At 33.7% G+C, this 16,951-nt stretch overlaps 3 protein-coding genes across 3 annotated transcripts; 2 read left to right on the top strand and 1 right to left on the bottom strand.

The window, feature by feature from the left end:
• Positions 1-6,493: 6,493 nt before the first annotated feature.
• LOC131000412 (uncharacterized protein At5g01610-like) lies at positions 6,494-12,771 on the top strand. The gene is made up of 3 exons (XM_057926299.1): positions 6,494-6,671; positions 6,766-7,269; positions 12,374-12,771. The coding sequence occupies exon 2, from the start codon at positions 6,768-6,770 to the stop codon at positions 7,254-7,256; it is 489 nt and encodes a 162-aa protein (XP_057782282.1). The 5' UTR covers positions 6,494-6,671; positions 6,766-6,767; the 3' UTR covers positions 7,257-7,269; positions 12,374-12,771.
• On the top strand, positions 10,099-12,771 carry LOC131000411 (uncharacterized). The gene is made up of 2 exons (XM_057926298.1): positions 10,099-10,702; positions 12,374-12,771. Exon 1 carries the CDS (start codon positions 10,187-10,189, stop codon positions 10,694-10,696), a length of 510 nt encoding a protein of 169 aa, XP_057782281.1. The 5' UTR covers positions 10,099-10,186; the 3' UTR covers positions 10,697-10,702; positions 12,374-12,771.
• A 3,107-nt stretch (positions 12,772-15,878) lies between these two features.
• On the bottom strand, positions 15,879-16,951 carry LOC131000413 (protein SENESCENCE-ASSOCIATED GENE 21, mitochondrial-like). Its single transcript, XM_057926300.1, has 2 exons — positions 16,521-16,951; positions 15,879-16,399 (listed from the first exon to the last, which is right to left on the bottom strand). Exons 1-2 carry the CDS (start codon positions 16,592-16,594, stop codon positions 16,177-16,179), a joined length of 297 nt encoding a protein of 98 aa, XP_057782283.1. The 5' UTR covers positions 16,595-16,951; the 3' UTR covers positions 15,879-16,176.

Genomic DNA, 16,951 nt, shown 5'->3' on the forward strand with positions numbered 1-16,951 from the left:
TTATTATTATTATTATTATTATTATTCGAACGTGTCTTTATCAATCAGGTCCGCCCTGAGAAATAAGAGCATCCGCATTGGGACCTCCTTGATAGCCTCCTTGATAGCCTACTTGATAGTGTTTGTGTTATTGAGTAGGTAGTGCTGCATTGGGGTTCCTTGATAGCCTCCTTGATAATATTAGTTTTGATTTTATGTTTTTCATTTAAATTTTATTTCTCAAATTTAAATAACACAATTTATTACAAATTTAAATTGCATTAATTATAAAATCCTAAATATTACATAAAACTTTAATAAAATAAATAAAATAATGAAGAAACGGTCGAAAATATTGAAATAGGAAATTTTTTTTTTTTTTAATTATGGCGCGTGCAGAGCACGCGCCTACTCGAGGCTCCTCGATAACTCGAGGAGTCCTCGAGGAACTCCACGCTGCATCGCCCTCCTCGAAGCCAGCCATCTCCTCGAGGAGGCCCTCGAGTACCCGCGATGCGGGTGCTCTAATCAGATAATTGCTGATTATTTAAAATAATGTTTTATAACAAAAGTTGCAAAGTGATATATGATGTTAATTATGCCTCACTATTAATTTTCTGCGCAAGAGAATCTATCAATTACTCAGGAATCATGATTGTAAATAATAATAATAAAAGTACTTTAAGGCTTGTATTCTTTGCTAAGTTGCAAATATATATGGTTCATGTCTACCTTTTATTTTGATGTTTGGATGGAAAAATAACTTTATTGTAAGAATTTATGTTGGCTACGGAACTTTCGCGTTAGATAATAATAATAATAATAATAATAATAATAATAATAATAATAATAATAATAATAATAATAATAATAATAATTATTATTATTATTATTATTATTATTATTATTATTATTATTATTATTATTATTATTATAAAACGAAATTATTTGCGTCTTGCAAAGAAAATATCCACATGCCTGTTTAATTGATTTTTCTTATCCAAAAAAGAAAAAGAAAATATCCACGTGGCTTGAAATTCATTTCATGTCTTTATTTAATTCCTCTTATATTTGAACTTCTATTTGTTATACTTCTTCTGTGGTTCTGCCCGCAATAAATTGAGTGTGGATTGAAAGACATTTAAAAAAAATAAAAAAATATTGAAGGATTCTAAAAATAAATAAATATTGAAAGATGTATATAAAATGAAGAAATTTACCGATTAAAGTTGATTTGTTTCATAATTAATAAATGATTTGTGATATGAGTTTTTTTATAAATATAATGTGTGTATAGAAGTAAAAATATAAATGTGTGTGTGTATAGGGGAGAGCTACAGTAAAAACACATCTTAAAATATAAATATAACGTTTTTTAATGTACGAATTTTATCCAACAGGGTTACGAATTCATCCAATATGGTTACGAATTGTGATAAATAAATTTTTGCTACCTTTAGGATTCGAACCCAGGACCACGAATTCATCCAAAAGGGTTACGAATCAACCGTAGATCTTGATGATCTAAGGGCTGAAAATCATTTATATTTTATACACTTAAGAGTGTTTTTATTCTAGCCCTCCCCTGTGTGTGTGTATATATATAGGGAAGGGCTAAAATAAGAGCATTTTTTAAGATATAAAATAAGAATCATTTTCAGCCCTTAGATCATCAAGATTTACGGTTGATTCGTAATCCTGTTGGATGAATTTATGGTCCTGAGTTCGAATTCCAAAGATAGCAAAAATTTATTTTTCACAATTCATACCTTTATACATCGAATTCATATGTGTTCTACATAAAATTCATACATTAAAAATTGATTTTATTTCTTATTTTAAGATGTGCTCTCACGGTAGCCCACCCCTATATATATATATATATATCTTAAAATATTTTTTTTAATCAATGGTGTATCCACCTTGGAGCATGGTGGTGCAGCTGCAAGAGTGTAACACAATTATCCAATTGGACGTCCACCAAAAATTTCTTTTTGGGACATGACTCAACTATCTCCCTTTAACTACAACCACTTATCTTTATATGGTCCCACACTCAAGTTAAAATACAACAACTCATTTGTACTTCACACATAACTATCAATTATTTTTTTAAAACTCGTATCCACCAAAAATGATACAGTCTTAATGGACATAGGTAGTATAAATTATTTATTGCACCCTCGATTAACAATATAACATCAAAGCAAAATATAAGTCGAATTTAAAATAAATCCTAAATTTAAAAAATAAAGAATGTTTTAAGATGTGTTACTTTTTTCATTATTTTTATATTTTAGATCATGTAGTTATTTATCACACTTTCAATTTAAAATTTTTGAATCTGTCACTAAACGGATAATAATAATAATAATAATAATAATAATAATAATAATAATAATAATAATAATAATAATAATAATAATAATAATAATAATAATAATAATTACCGTGATGGGAGGAAGTAATATGCATCTTCAACCTTCATTTCACTGTCGTTTTGTTTATAAGTGAAAAAAAAAAAAATTACTCCCTCCGTCCCAATATTCAAGTCCCCTATTCCTTTTTGGGCCGTCCCAATATTCAAGTCCCCTTTCCTTTTTTGGCATTAATTAGGATACAATTAATAGATTTAAGTGTCTCTCTCTCCTCTCAAACGGCTATCCCCCTCTCCCTCTCTATCTCTCTCTTTCTCCCTCAAAACCACCGCCCTTCTCTCTCTTGGCCGGACGGCCATCGGCTTCTGCCGCCGCCGCTCCAAGTCCGGCGGAATCGACGGCAGCCGCGCCTCCTCACGGCCCATCCCCTCTCTCCATCTCTCTCTCCTCCTGCTCGCGGTGGGCAGTCACCCTGGCGACCTCAGCACCGCCGTCCTCGCCACCACCCCCCTCCGATTCTCCCTCTAAATCCTCCGCTGTTCCCTCTCCCTTCAAATTCCGGTAAGCAAAAACGAAGGCCACCTCCACTGCTCTCTCACCATTTCCGGCGACTGCAGCAAGCGGATGCCACCGTCGTCGACAGCAACGAACCACCGCCGCCAGCCGCCGATTTCACCCTCAAGATTGCCCTCTGTTCTCCCTCCCCTCTCTGGCTTCGACGGACAGCAGCTGCGGCACGACGGCAGTATAGAGGTGGTAGGGTTGCAGATTAGGGAGGTTTATTCCCAGCTCTGTTCCAGATTTGGGGAGAAATGATGGCCTTGTCGGCAGAGCAAAGATGGTGGATTTTGGTTGTAGATTTGGGTTGCAGATTTGGTTAGAGATTTTGGTTGCAGATTTGGTGCGGTGGATTTCTGAGCTTGATTTTGGGTGGCGCGGTGGTGCGGTGGATTTTGCAGATTTGGGGGAAAATAGTGGCCTTGCCGGCAGTGCAAAGATGAGACGAAGGGTGGTGGCTCCGGCGGCGGCTCTGAGATGAGACGAAGGATTTTTCAGATTTGAAGAAGCCGGTGGAATTTGGGGAAGAAGGTGACGGCCGGTGGAAGCTTCTGATTTAATTAAGAAATAAAATACCATTAATTAATGCACTAATTATGTGGTCCCTACTATTTTTACATCTACTTTAACTCTCCTAAATACCCGTGCCCAAAAGAAAGGGGACTTGATTAACGGGACGGAGGGAGTATATGATAGCAACTTGCATGGATTTCACATCTTTATCACGTTTCACTGTTGAAATAATGGGTAAGGTAGCTAAAGTTGATGCACAAATTGCACATGCCTTTTAGTTTTTCGTCACCTTCCAAAATCCAAATTTCCAATAATGGAAGGACATATCTGTGATTGATGGCCAGTAAACACAAATCCATGTTTTTTTATTGCATTTTTTCCCTTTTTTTTAAAAAAAAAAAAAAATGCATTTTTTCCCCTTCTAAGTAAATGTTGATATTTATCAATTATAATGGAGACCCTCAATAATCAACAAAAGTAATGCTTCCCAATAATTAACATCTCGAGCTTTGACTTGAGCTACCCAACCAATATAATCCCAATGACCACAGTCTCGAATTTGATTTTAGATTATAATTAATCATCTTCGGCTATTTTTCCAAGTAATAAGTAGTAATTGATGTGGAAGATATTTGACGCCAATGCAATTCATAATAATAATAATAATAATAATAATAATTAGGGAGACTTGTTTGGTTTGGCCGACTTAGAAGAGGACAAAATCGTCAAATAACAAAACGGCGACGTCAACTACTATGACATTGACATCGTCGGCAAATTAAGTTTCAAACACGTGCTTTTGGATCATGGGAAGTAAATTAAAATCAAAGTTGTAATTACAGGCCAAAATTATTTTTTGGGGACCTACTTAATTAATTACATCACATGCTTTTGGCTTCATTTTTTTGGACCTTATTAATATTTTTTGGGGGTTTTGTATTTTAAAATTATTGGTTTAGAATCTAAATTTATATTAAAGAAGTAATTTGTTTGATTATTGATCTAACAATAATCCTAAAATAAAAAAATCGAAATATATGATTTTTGAATCATAAATTGATTGTGTTCAACTTTTTCGGTCTTCAACTGGTAATATGCTATACTATGTCATTTTTTTACTATATCTTTAATCTTTAATTCTATATATAAAATTCGGATTACAAATCTTCCTCCAATCAAATTTCATGCGTCCGAGCATAATAGATCAATTTCTAACTAAAATGATAGGATCTAACATTTTATGATTATTAGTATTGTGAGTGATATGAAAAGAGTGATGAAAAGCAAGTGATATAAAATGAATGGAGGAATATATATTTGGTTGTCTCTGTTTGTATTTGGTGGAAATTTGCAACTCTTATCCCCCCAAAATATATGTAGGCCACACTTACATTTTGAAAAGGATTTGTTCCCTTACATTTTGAAAAGGATTTGTTCCCTCACTTATATTGAATTTTGATTTGTGACCATATACACACAGAATAATTTAACGGTATATCAAATGCGCGCGTGTTAAATGCATTATTAATGCATCCACTAAAATTTGAAAGTCTTTTCCATCGAAAATAAATAATGATATTTTGATATTTTTATATAATTTAAAATTTTATAATCGTGACCCGTGCATCACACGAGAAGGCGTACTAATTTATAAACAATACAAGTATTTATACTAATGAACTTTTTCTCCTAATAAGGCTTTAATGAGACTATAAATCTCTATTTTTCGAAAGTATTTTGGTCTCAACTAAAAGTTTTAATTCGTTCAACAATATAATAACACCAAAAGCTCTCCCCCCCCCCCCCCCCCCCTCTTTTTTCACCAAAAGCCAAGTTAAATAGTAGCAACTAGCAAGCAAGAAGGAAAAACATAAACTGAATTTCCCTTATATCCAAACAAGGATAATTTAAGGCCCAATTTCGTATGTGGGCCTTGAACGCAGTCTTGACGATCCAAACAACCCAAACCCATAGTATACAAACAAGGCTTCTGAATTTAAGCGGACTTCGTCATTTTTGAGGGATTTGTTTAAAGACATATATAAAAACAGATTCTATTTAATTTTAAAATTTATAGATGGAGCCGGACTTTTCATGAGTTACTATCATCATTTTAGTTGAATAATTATGTATTGCACCTTTTCACGAAGTCCCTGAGGTGTAGTATATTTTCTACATTTGTATGATGTAGAGACCCTATCTGCATGCAGTATAGTGACTTATGTGATGATATATATATATATATATATATATATTAAAATCATTTATATTTTATACACTTAAAAGTGTTTTTATTCTAGCTCACCCCTATATATATATATATAGGTGACTTGGTATAGTCTTTGTTCAGCTCTTGCGTCGTAGTTCAAAAAAAATGTATTGCACTTTCATCACCTCTCGGCACATAACAGATCCCCCTCAAACAACTTATTTTGATTAGGGCTGTAAACGAGCCAAGCTACTCGTGAGCTATTCGACGTTCGACTCGATAAAAGCTCGTTCGGTAATTTAATGAACAACTCGTTTAGCTAAACAAGCCAAACTTGAGCATGACGATGCTCGGCTTGTTAGTTCGTGAACAAGCTCGTGAAGTGATTTATCTTAAAAACATAAGATTATTCATTAAATGTCTTACTATATTTTATACTATATGTAGTAATATTTGGATTAAGTATCTAATTAACATCATTTATTTACAAGAAAATAGTAAATATATTATATTTTTGTAAATAAAATAACTTATATATTTGAAAATTAACTTCTGTATTAGGAAAATAACTAAAATTTTAAATAAAAATTTAAATTTAAAAAGCTCGATTAGGCTCGGCATTGTATTAGACTCGATTAAAGCTCAATCGATAATTAATCAAACAGATCGATTAGCTAAACGAGCCAAGCTTGAACAAGACACTATTCGGCTCGATTCGACTCGACTCGATTACACCCCTAATTTTGATGAGCTTGTAATATGAGTATAAATTATTCAATAAGATACATTAGTAAAATAAAGTACCACCTAGCTGTGGAACTTTTTTTTAAAGCTTGTATAGTAAAATAAATACTAATATTCTTTAATTTGGAAACACATGCATCGTGGTTTTAGTATTCAAAGCAATTGAATTGAGGTGTGAATAAGGCCAATAAAACAGCACTTGTATGGTCAGTAAAATATAGGAAGAAGAAGACTATGATTCTGAGAATATACGCCCAACTTGCCCCACTGCATTCCTGCTACTGACAGAGGTGAGGTCAAACCTAACATCGCAAAACTTCAATTTCTAGAATCATATATCCATTCTTCGATTTAATCCGCCATTCCAATCCATATTTCTCCTAGCCATGTCTTCCCTCAGCCGATTTCTGCTACTCCTCCTCACCGCTGTCGCCGCCGCAGCGGACCGGCCGACGGTGTACGAGGCAATCGGATCGTACGGACTTCCGCAAGGCCTTCTGCCGGAGGGGGTGACGAACTACAAGCTCGACGTAGCCACCGGAAAATTCTCCGTTTACTTGGACAAGACGTGCAGCTTCACCATCCAGGGCTACGACCTCAAGTACAAGACCACCGTCACCGGCACGATCTCGAGGAACAGGATCAGGAATCTGACCGGAATCCAGGTCAAAATTCTATTTCTGTGGGTGAATATCGTGGAGGTCACCAAGGACGGCGGCAATCTCGAGTTATCCGTCGGGATCGCGTCCGCCGGTTTTCCGGCCGGCGATTTCGAGGAGAGTCCACGGTGCGGCTGCGGGTTTAAATGCGCGAATTCCGGTAGAAGCGGCGGCGGATTCAGCCTCGAAAAGCTTTTACCTCTCGTCCAAGTCTGATCGCGATATGCAGGTGAGTCTTATGTGGTTTTGTTGCTTCAAAATCGAGTTCAAAATTATTTAAGGCCATTATCTTAGGGCTATTTGCAAAAATAGGCCACTATTTTTTGGACTTGCAAAAATAGGCCAATTATTTTAGTTTTTGGCATTTTTAGGCCACATTTGAGCTCAATTCAGCATTTATAGGCCATTTTTTGGGGTCAAAATGTGGCCCAAAATAGCCTGATTGGATACACATGTGGCCTAAAAATATAAAAAACTAAAATAATTGGCCTATTTTTGCAAGTCCGAAAAATAGTGGCCTATTTTTGCAAATAGCCCTAAGATAATGGTCTTAAATAAATTTAAACTCTTCAAAATCTTCAATCAGTTGCGACCGTGTATCAGTTTGCGGATTTGGCATGAGATTTGCATTTGGAAATCAGTGTTTATTCAAAATTTGCGAATTGCAGATGTAATTATGCAGTAATGCAGTTTCAGCATCGTGCGCAAAATCACTAAAATTTTATTAGAACTGAGTAATTTGGTAGCTTCATCTTATAATATGCAAGGGGTCGATTTTAAGATATTCAAATACCTTAATCTCGTTCTCGTACTTTAATTTAAATTTGTTATACTATTACATTTAAACTATGATATTATCATTATATATGTTTGAAATATTATGTACTAGTATATGTGTGTGCGTGTGCATGTGAATTTAAAATTATGAATATATGCTAACGAATAGAAAATATTGCGCGGATAGAGTTTATTTTAGGGATGTTTTCACTTTGATTTTATGAAGCAGCCATAAATGTGGGCCCAATCGATAAGGTCCAAGTTCATCTGGTGGGATGGGTGGGCCCAATACGGCGTAAGCAGGCCCCAAAGATCTAAAGGACAAAATATGTAGATTAATAAAAGTGATTTTTTGAGAGAATTTATTTAATAACGATTACTCATATTCCAAAAGATGTAATATTAATTCATTATTAATTGTCTCGAAAAATTTCTTCTCAATATAAGTAACCACTTATACAATAATTCATCTAACAATCTTCTATTCAATTTCAAAATAGATTTTTCACAACTTTCATGAGAAGAATAAAACTATTTTTCACAATTACGGTTGTCATAGATAAATTTATTATGAATAGTTCGATATTCAACTTTTGTGTGAAGATTGGAGAAGCTTGATGGAGAAAATGAAGATTAGTTAATTGGTACGGAATAGGAAAATTATATATATATATATATATATATATATATATATATATATATATATATATATATATATATATATATATAGGGTGTGGTTCTAGAGAGAACTACATTATTTGTGAGAACGGGAGAACCATCAAATCTAATGCATTCACTGTAAAAATTAATGCATTCGCTGTTAAAATTAATGCACTCAAAAAAATAAAAAAAATTGCTCCCTTCAGGATTCGAATCCAGGATCTGTATTCATCCAACAAGATGATGTATCCACCGTAGATCTTGATGATCGAATGGCTGAAAATGGTTCTCCGTTCTTTTTTTATTTATGGTTCTTTCCTGAACCTCTCCCTATATATATATATAATATGAAAGTTGATTAAAAGTTAGTGAGGATTTTTTTTTTTCTGAAACAAATAAGTGAGGATCTTAATTAATCTTGATTTAGTTTTATACTTACCCTTTTTCGGATGAGGTGATATTTAAATTATATCACAATTCACACATAAAATAGAAATATACACACACAAAAAATTGAACAAATTGCTTAATGAATGATCTGTTTTCCAAAAAACAAAGAAAAAAATTGCTTAATGAATGATCCTTCTGCAAGTCTAAGAATATTGGGCCAAAATCCATGCAAAAATATAAAAACAAAGCATGAAAAGAGGCCAGAAATAATTGCGCGTGACTCATCAGATTTATGTATATCCAAATCAATGTATCATACGCAATTGATAATTATACTATATGATATCATCATCATCATCTCCTCTCTTAGTTTTGTTTTGTACAGCGTGAATGAGTTTCCCACGTTGTGCTTTCTTTCTCCATAAGTCATTGTAAACACAAATTTTTGTATTTCAATTTGATAAAATACAAAACGCGTTACAAAGATAATTTGATAGATTTGAGAATAGATTTATGCGGGTTGCAATCTCTAGTTAATCCTCTGATTCTTCTCTTCCATTTGATTCTTGAACAAACTCGAAGGTTCTTGAAATACTTGATTTGATGACGATAAATCCAAGGGACTCAAGTCATGATTTTGGATTGAACGTTGAACTTGATTTGATTTGAAGAAGAACGTCCTTAGAATTTATAAGAACGCCTTGAAGCTTTGGGACTTGGTTGATTTGAAGAACGCCTTGAAGGTTTGAATACTTGATGAAGATTTGAAGATATACTTGAAGATCACTTGAAGATATACTTGAAAATTTAAAGATATACTTGAATCTTTGAAGATATACTTGAAGATCACTTGAAGATTTGATGAAATTCTTGAAGATACTTGGAACCTTCAATTCTTGCACCACTTCAACTTTAACTTGTGATACTAGAGAGAATTCGTTATGCCCTTCGATCTTCCGTTCCTTCACGTTGTGTTAATGAGCACCCCAACACCTCTATTTATAGATTTTTAGAGATGGGCTTCGTGGGCTTTATGGGCTTTGGGCCTTCATGCATGGGCCTTAGGGCTTTAGGTGTCCAAAAGCCCATTAATTCATTATATTAAATATTAATAATATATATCTATTTAATTAGGAATAAAATCCCATTTAATAAAATAGAAAATATAATTGAATATTTAATTCATGAATTTACACGTGCCATGATTTAATTTGACGACAATTTAATTGTCTACAGTCATAGACTCCCAAAATTGGCCACAAGCTCAATTCCCCATAATTCCTTCTTCCGATTCTCGAATTGAATCGAGAATTAGCAGAATGCAATCGAAAGTCCAAATGTCGGCGGGCAGAGGCGTTGTTCTCTCCCTCATTCTCGTCGTCGTCCTCACCGGCGCCGTTGCGGTCCCCACGGCCTACGAAGTAATCCAAGGCTACGGTTTTCCTATCGGTATCCTCCCAAAAGGGGTAACACACTATGATCTGGACGAGTCCAGCGGCAAATTCAACGCCTATATGAACGGTTCCTGCAGTTTCTCTTTGGAAGGCTCGTATCAGCTCAAGTACAGCTCTGTAATCAGCGGCTACATATATAAAGATAAGCTCACTAATTTATCTGGTGTCAAAGTCAAAGTGCTGTTTGTGTGGTTGAATATTGTGGAGGTCAGGAGAAACGCCGACAAGCTCGAATTCTCTGTTGGAATTGCATCTGCTGATTTTGGGATCGAAAATTTCTTTATCTGCCCGCAATGTGGCTGTGGATTGGATTGCAATGGTTTGGACGGGGATACGGATAATCTTAGGGCTGATCCTCTAGTTTCTTCGATTTAAACCGAGGTAGAGTTCTTTTAGGATTTTTATTTTTTCATTCTTTCTAGTCGAAATTGTCCATGACTTGGATGCACTTTTCGTTGTTTCATGTGTTGCCTATTTGTTTTTTGTTTTTTTTTTGCTGGCATGAATATGTTCACTGAGTTATATATTCGTATCAGAGTATTCTTCTTCGTGTATGATAAAAAATTTGATAGTGTATGATAGCCCTGAAGCTTCTTGTGCTCAATTTCACTTTGCCTATATTCATTTGTTTATGCATTGTCTGAAACTATTGAGTAATATTCTCTGTTGCTTCTCTTTGCTCATCTTCATTATCACTTGCATCATAGTTAATAAATAAACAATGTGCTCATATGTAGATATAGAAAATGGTTCTGTGTCGTCGTGGGTGGTTAGTTCTGGATGAGAGCAGAAAGGATGAGTGATTCTGGATAGAACAGAGAGCTAGAAAAATTTATTTCAATGGACTGTAGAGAGCTAAACCTTTGGCTTTTTTGCCGAGCACGGAAGTTTCTGGAGTTATTTGAAATTGCAGTTTTGCCAAATCCACTAGGTGTTGTAAATATGCTGAACACCATTAAGATATAAATAGTTTTTACTTCCATTAGGCTTACTCTCCAAGGAAGCTTCAAAACTGAAAGAGCAAAACGTCTTACCTTAGGCGTTCGATGCTTAGGGGTTGGGCAATAATGCTACTCGGAGAGAGTTGAGAGAGTGCATTTGTGCAATTTGGGAAGAGTCTTAGGTAAAGGCAAACCGGCATTGTGTCGGTGATAGTTCCTTCCAAATTAAAAATTGAACTGAAAAATCAAAACAGCATAGTTCAGTTCATGATTTTTCTTCTAAAATAGAACAACGAAGATGCAAGTGCAAGTTTTGACAAATATCGCACCCTCCACAGTTAGCCTCACTTTTAGACAGTTTTTGCCTCTGTGGATTATTTGAGAAAGTTATGGGCCACCTTTACTCAGTTGTGGTGATCCATTATACAGCATCAAAATAGCTATCCAAGCCGAGAGGCAGAAAAATTTATGTGGTTATGGAAATAATGAACTATTTGAATATATAAATTGGATAATTTGATCTTGTACTTGTTATTTTGCTAGAATAGCTTGTTTGTGCCTTGTGCTACTTCAGTTCTGGCCAGCTATAACCATAGCTCCTAACCATGATTATCTGCATCTTATTATTTATATTTTTAAAAATTCTTTACTTTGGTGAATACACGAATGAGGAATGTAGTCAGAACCTGTCATTGTGTTACCTCATCAGTTCTATGACTATCGGTATGAATAGACACTTGCAATTTGGAGTTTATCACTCTTTTAAGTGTTACATCTCACAACTCTAATGAATGGTGAATCCCCCTCTGTGTTTCTTAGATCTATTGTCTGAGTTCTTGATCTAGTGTTTTGGAAGAGATAAGTTGTTCTCTCCTCTCTCTATTCTATATTTTTAAGCGATTAAGTCGTCTGAGCATGATTTTTCAATCGAATCATGATCTTTTTCGACTACATAGTTTGGATTCTAATCTCACCAGCCTCTTTTTCTGTATCTTCTGTGATGATTATGATAGCACGTATATTTTTGCAGGATTAGTTCTTACATGTGATCTGATCTGATATGCTTATAGATGGCTGTACTAATATAATTTTATTCGCTACTTCTCCACAGGTTTTTATTGGAAAAATATCCTCATGATTCGACTTTGATGGGCAAGGAATGGTGTTTTCACATCAATTCCCCGTCATGTTTCAGTCTCGTATTTCATTTTGTTGATTCATAGCACTTGTTAATTGATGGCTTATGCATTTAGAAAGTGAAATACGACATTGGAGCATGTAAATGGGATCAAAAGTCCAAATTGTTGCCTCTCCAGACACTTTTTAATGAAATGGTGTTTGGATCTGGTCCAGTCAAAAAATTGATTTTCTATTTCCCCCTCTTCATTCTATTGCCGAATCATACAAACTTTCTCATAGGAGTAGTAAATATTATTTTTATCATCATCATACTATTATTTGCATGTACGAACAATTGTAATATTTTGTATTTGTTTTTTTTCCTCTTTACGTGCAAGCTCTATAAATCAAATTGACTTGTTCTAATTTCTAAAGTGGTAATATATAAAATTATACAACTCTATCAAATTATCTGCAACAAGAAATGGGGGTTATGATAAAAAAAAATTACACTACTTTTTACAAAAAATTGCAATTTTGACTTGAAAATTTAATTAAGCTAAAAAAATACAATAATTTATATTTTGTTGCAATTTTTATCTAGTTTTGATTTTTGATGAAATTAGAACTTAGTTGACAGTCGAAATTAAGTCAAATATATTTATTTTTGTCTTCTTAGACCTCCAGGCTTATAAATACTCTTCATCATGTGAACTTCCTACTGTCAACTAAGCTTTAATTTTGTCGAAAGTCAATTGAAACAAAAATATAAATTCATGTATTTTTTGGCTCAAGAAATCAACTTCATGTAAATTACAACAAAAATATAAATCCATGTATTTTTTGGCTCAAGAGTAAAATTATATTAGGTAATGATATAAACGTTTTACTTTTGGATGAATATGAATAACGTGATTCATGTAAAAGCCAAAGTTACACTAGAAGACCATCTAGTTGATTAGTTATGTAACCATATTCTTTTTTTTCTTTGTTTCTAAATATATATAAAATTAAATATAAATTATTTTATGCGTGAGTCCACACTATGTGAATTTCCATACACTTTCTTATAGGACACTTCTAGTTATATTATATAAATAATTTTTATTAATAATAATTATGTTTTTATAATAAAGTATCATTTATTTTTTAAAAAATACTCCTGACGTCCACAAAAGAACTTCCAAGGAGAGAGTGGTACGGGTTTTAAGAAAAAAAATGTTTAGTGTATTAAAAGTGAAGAAAAAGTTGTTGAGTGTATTGAGAATGGTGAAAAATTGTTTTAATTAGTACTGAGAGTGGTGTGGTATAGTCCAAAAATAGGTAGTAAGTTCTTTCGTGTTAATTAAGTGTTTAAAATTCCTTATTTTTGCCAAATATAGAAATGTAGCATCTTCGTTGGGACGGCCCAAAAAGGAATATGTAGCATCTTGGGCGGGACGGAGGGAGTATATACTATCAATCATTTATTATTTATAAAATTATTATTTCATTGTGCGAACCGGCCCAAGAGACCAGCTCAAGATTAAATTAGAGTAGGAAGCGTCCTTTCATCAATCGACACGTTCTTCTTTGTCAAAGGCCCAACATATTCTAATCCAAAAGGACCAAAACAAACAAAAAATTATAGAAATTTGAATTTGAAACATCTAACTTTTTTTTTTTTAAAAAGAAGATAGAATAATGATTTTTCATTGATTATTTCCCTTTTTAGTTATTTGAACTTATGTCTTACTAATTAAATTGCATTTTATCAATTTAAAACATCTAACTTCGGTCCTAAAGAGACACCAAGCGATACGACCTCTTATATGTGAACAGTGAGGTCACAAGTTCAAACTCCACTATTCTCCCTCCCCAACTCTCCCAGGTCAAAAAAAACATCTAACTTCGAAGAAAATGTGGTGAAATATTATTTCATGACATGGATCTTAATCAAATAACTACTACTTTTGGTTTGTGATTATGAGAAATCCTATATACGACACGTGTATTTTAGGGGAATCTAATTAAGAATCATAATGATTACGGAGTATATAGTTGTTCTCTTAAAATACTACATAATTGTTATTCTATAGAAATTGGGTTTAGCTTCGTGCAATCAAGAAATGACACCTCAATAAAAAGTCGAATGCCTTGTCACTCTTTAAGTTGTCCAGAAATACATGATGAGATGTGGAGGACACTATATTTTGTAGGTTCACTAGTTTACCTAAATTTCTGCCATCATCTTTTAATTAGATCTCCCTATTAGTATTTGTTAGGTCGTTGCACTATTCACAAATATCTAATTTACATTTATAAGTTGCATGAAAAATTAAGAATATTATCTTATTCTAATCATAGTGTTGAAAATGGATTCATTATTCAACACTACGAGAAAATGGATTCACTATTCAGTGTCCTCGTTAATTGTTGCAACATTCGTTATATGTGTTAGATTTATAAAAATATTGTTAAAGATGACTTATTACATGCTTATAGTAAAATTTGTATAAATTATATTTCAGAAAAAATGAATAAATTAATAATTTGAACTAAAATAAGTTTATTAAGTAGGTATCAATTAAATGTGAAGCAATCTTTTGTGAACATTGAATGGGGTCATATAAAATTTATTAAATGCATTTATCAGATTAATTACCATTAACCACTAATATAAAATATATATATATATAGTGCATTTATTTAAAATCTCAACTCTTAATATTTTATTGTTTTTCATCATACGTAAGAATATTATTATAAAGATACTTAAAATGCAGATTGGGAAATTACATTATTTGGTACACCATTTTTTCAATATTGTCGTATATTTTAATCGTTTTTTGTAAATTGGTACACATTTAATATTATTTTTAATTAATAAAGTCACAACACCTAATATTACGATTTCAAAAAATTCATGCGTATTTCCACTTCATATTTAGCATGTTATGTGGAATTTCTAATGTGAAACTTGAATATCGTGATATATTGAAAAATTATTAAAATATTGTATACCAATTTACAAATAATAAAAACGTGACATTATTCGATTTTTTTTTTTTGATAAATTTATAATATTAAATAAAAAAATTAAAAAGTCGTGTCACAGGGGACTCGAACCCAAGGCCTTTGACCTTAGACATTAACCATTTACCGCTTTCTTTTATTAATTTACGTGCCACCATATTCTACCTTTTATATGAAACCACAATTTTTAATTTTTTTTTGGAACCATAATTTTACTACTCTCTCGATCCTCGAAAAATGTATTCATTCAATTATGTTATTCAAATTCGTATATTCGTTCAACTATTTTATTAAAATTCGTGTCTTTTAGAAATTAATAATCTTTATAAGGACGGAAATAAATGTAGTTTGTTTGATTGTTTCTTCAACACTTCGCGGAAAAAACTCGGAAAGGCAAAAAACATTTCACACGCACGAGCAAGTGCTAAAAAAAAGAAAGAACATTCCAGAACAATAAAAGGTAAACCGATCCCACAAAAAAATATTCAAATAAAAATCTCTATTTTAATAATAATAATAATAGCAACATAAATAGTCTGATCACCTGAGCATATAAACACAGGGAAATACTAGTAATAATTACCAGGAAACGACGAAGAAGATGAGCAGGACAATTTCTCTATATTTCTGCTCAAATTAATTAAAACAAATAGAATTTGAAAAAATTCTACGCGCTAATGCATTGCATCTATCGCCTCCCTAGCTGGCCGACTGCTCCGGGTCCAGCAACGGGCCGAACGCGGTGACGTTCTGGAAGCCCGTTTCCATGGCCGGTGCGGTTCATTTCGCCCTGTTCTTGCTCCTGATAAGCATCTTCCTCAACTCCACCGGATCCATCTCCTTCGCATTCGATTCCGGCCGGTAGCACCCGGTCACCGGGTCGGGCACCCATGCACTCTCCCCGGCCTTCTCGGATCCTTTCTTCAGCATCATGTTCGGAGCCCCGGCAGCCCTGCTAGTGCTACCCAACCCCTGCGACTGCGACGCAGCAGAGTATCCCCTCCTGTATCGAGTAATAAAAATTAATTTAATAAACGATGTTCCAATTTAAATGCGAGATTATTACAGAATGAGGTGCAGATTATATGATTGTTTATTAGTTTTTTGAGAATCTGATAACGAACCTGGTAACAGCGGCAGAGATTTGGTTGCCGATGAAGGAAGAGACGGTTTTAACGTTGGAGAATGAACGAGCCATTTTTTTTCCTTTTTGGATGAGAAGATCTGGAAATGGAGCTGCAGGTGCAGATTTTTTTTTTTTTTTATAAAAGGGGACCTCTGTGTTTGTAGAAAGTTTGGAGGTACCCTAGGGTTGAGAATGGATGAAGAAGTGAGGGAGAGGGCGGCCATATTTATAGTGAGAGAAAGGGGCGGTTTGAAAAATATTGGGAGGGGAAAAAGTAAAAGGAAAAACAAAAATGGAGAGTTATACTCGGAAATTATGATTGGGCCGCGTCAATGGGGAGGATTTCAAGCTTACGCAATTTGCTGCTGCTTTCTTCTCGCCTTCATTGACACCCGGTCAACGTTTACTACTTTTTCTTTGCCAAGAAGA

Source organism: Salvia miltiorrhiza, chromosome 8 (assembly GCF_028751815.1).
Source record: "Salvia miltiorrhiza cultivar Shanhuang (shh) chromosome 8, IMPLAD_Smil_shh, whole genome shotgun sequence".
In the NCBI taxonomy this organism is placed as follows: Eukaryota; Viridiplantae; Streptophyta; class Magnoliopsida; order Lamiales; family Lamiaceae; genus Salvia; species Salvia miltiorrhiza.

Coding starts and splice junctions, on each gene's coding strand:
- LOC131000412 (XM_057926299.1), top strand. CDS start 6,768: ATGTCTTCCCTCAGCCGATTTCTGCTACTCCTCCTCACCGCTGTCGCC.
- LOC131000411 (XM_057926298.1), top strand. CDS start 10,187: ATGCAATCGAAAGTCCAAATGTCGGCGGGCAGAGGCGTTGTTCTCTCC.
- LOC131000413 (XM_057926300.1), bottom strand. CDS start 16,594: ATGGCTCGTTCATTCTCCAACGTTAAAACCGTCTCTTCCTTCATCGGC. Junction 16,400..16,520: donor ATCTCTGCCGCTGTTACCAG/GTTCGTTATCAG, acceptor TACTCGATACAG/GAGGGGATACTCTGCTGCGT.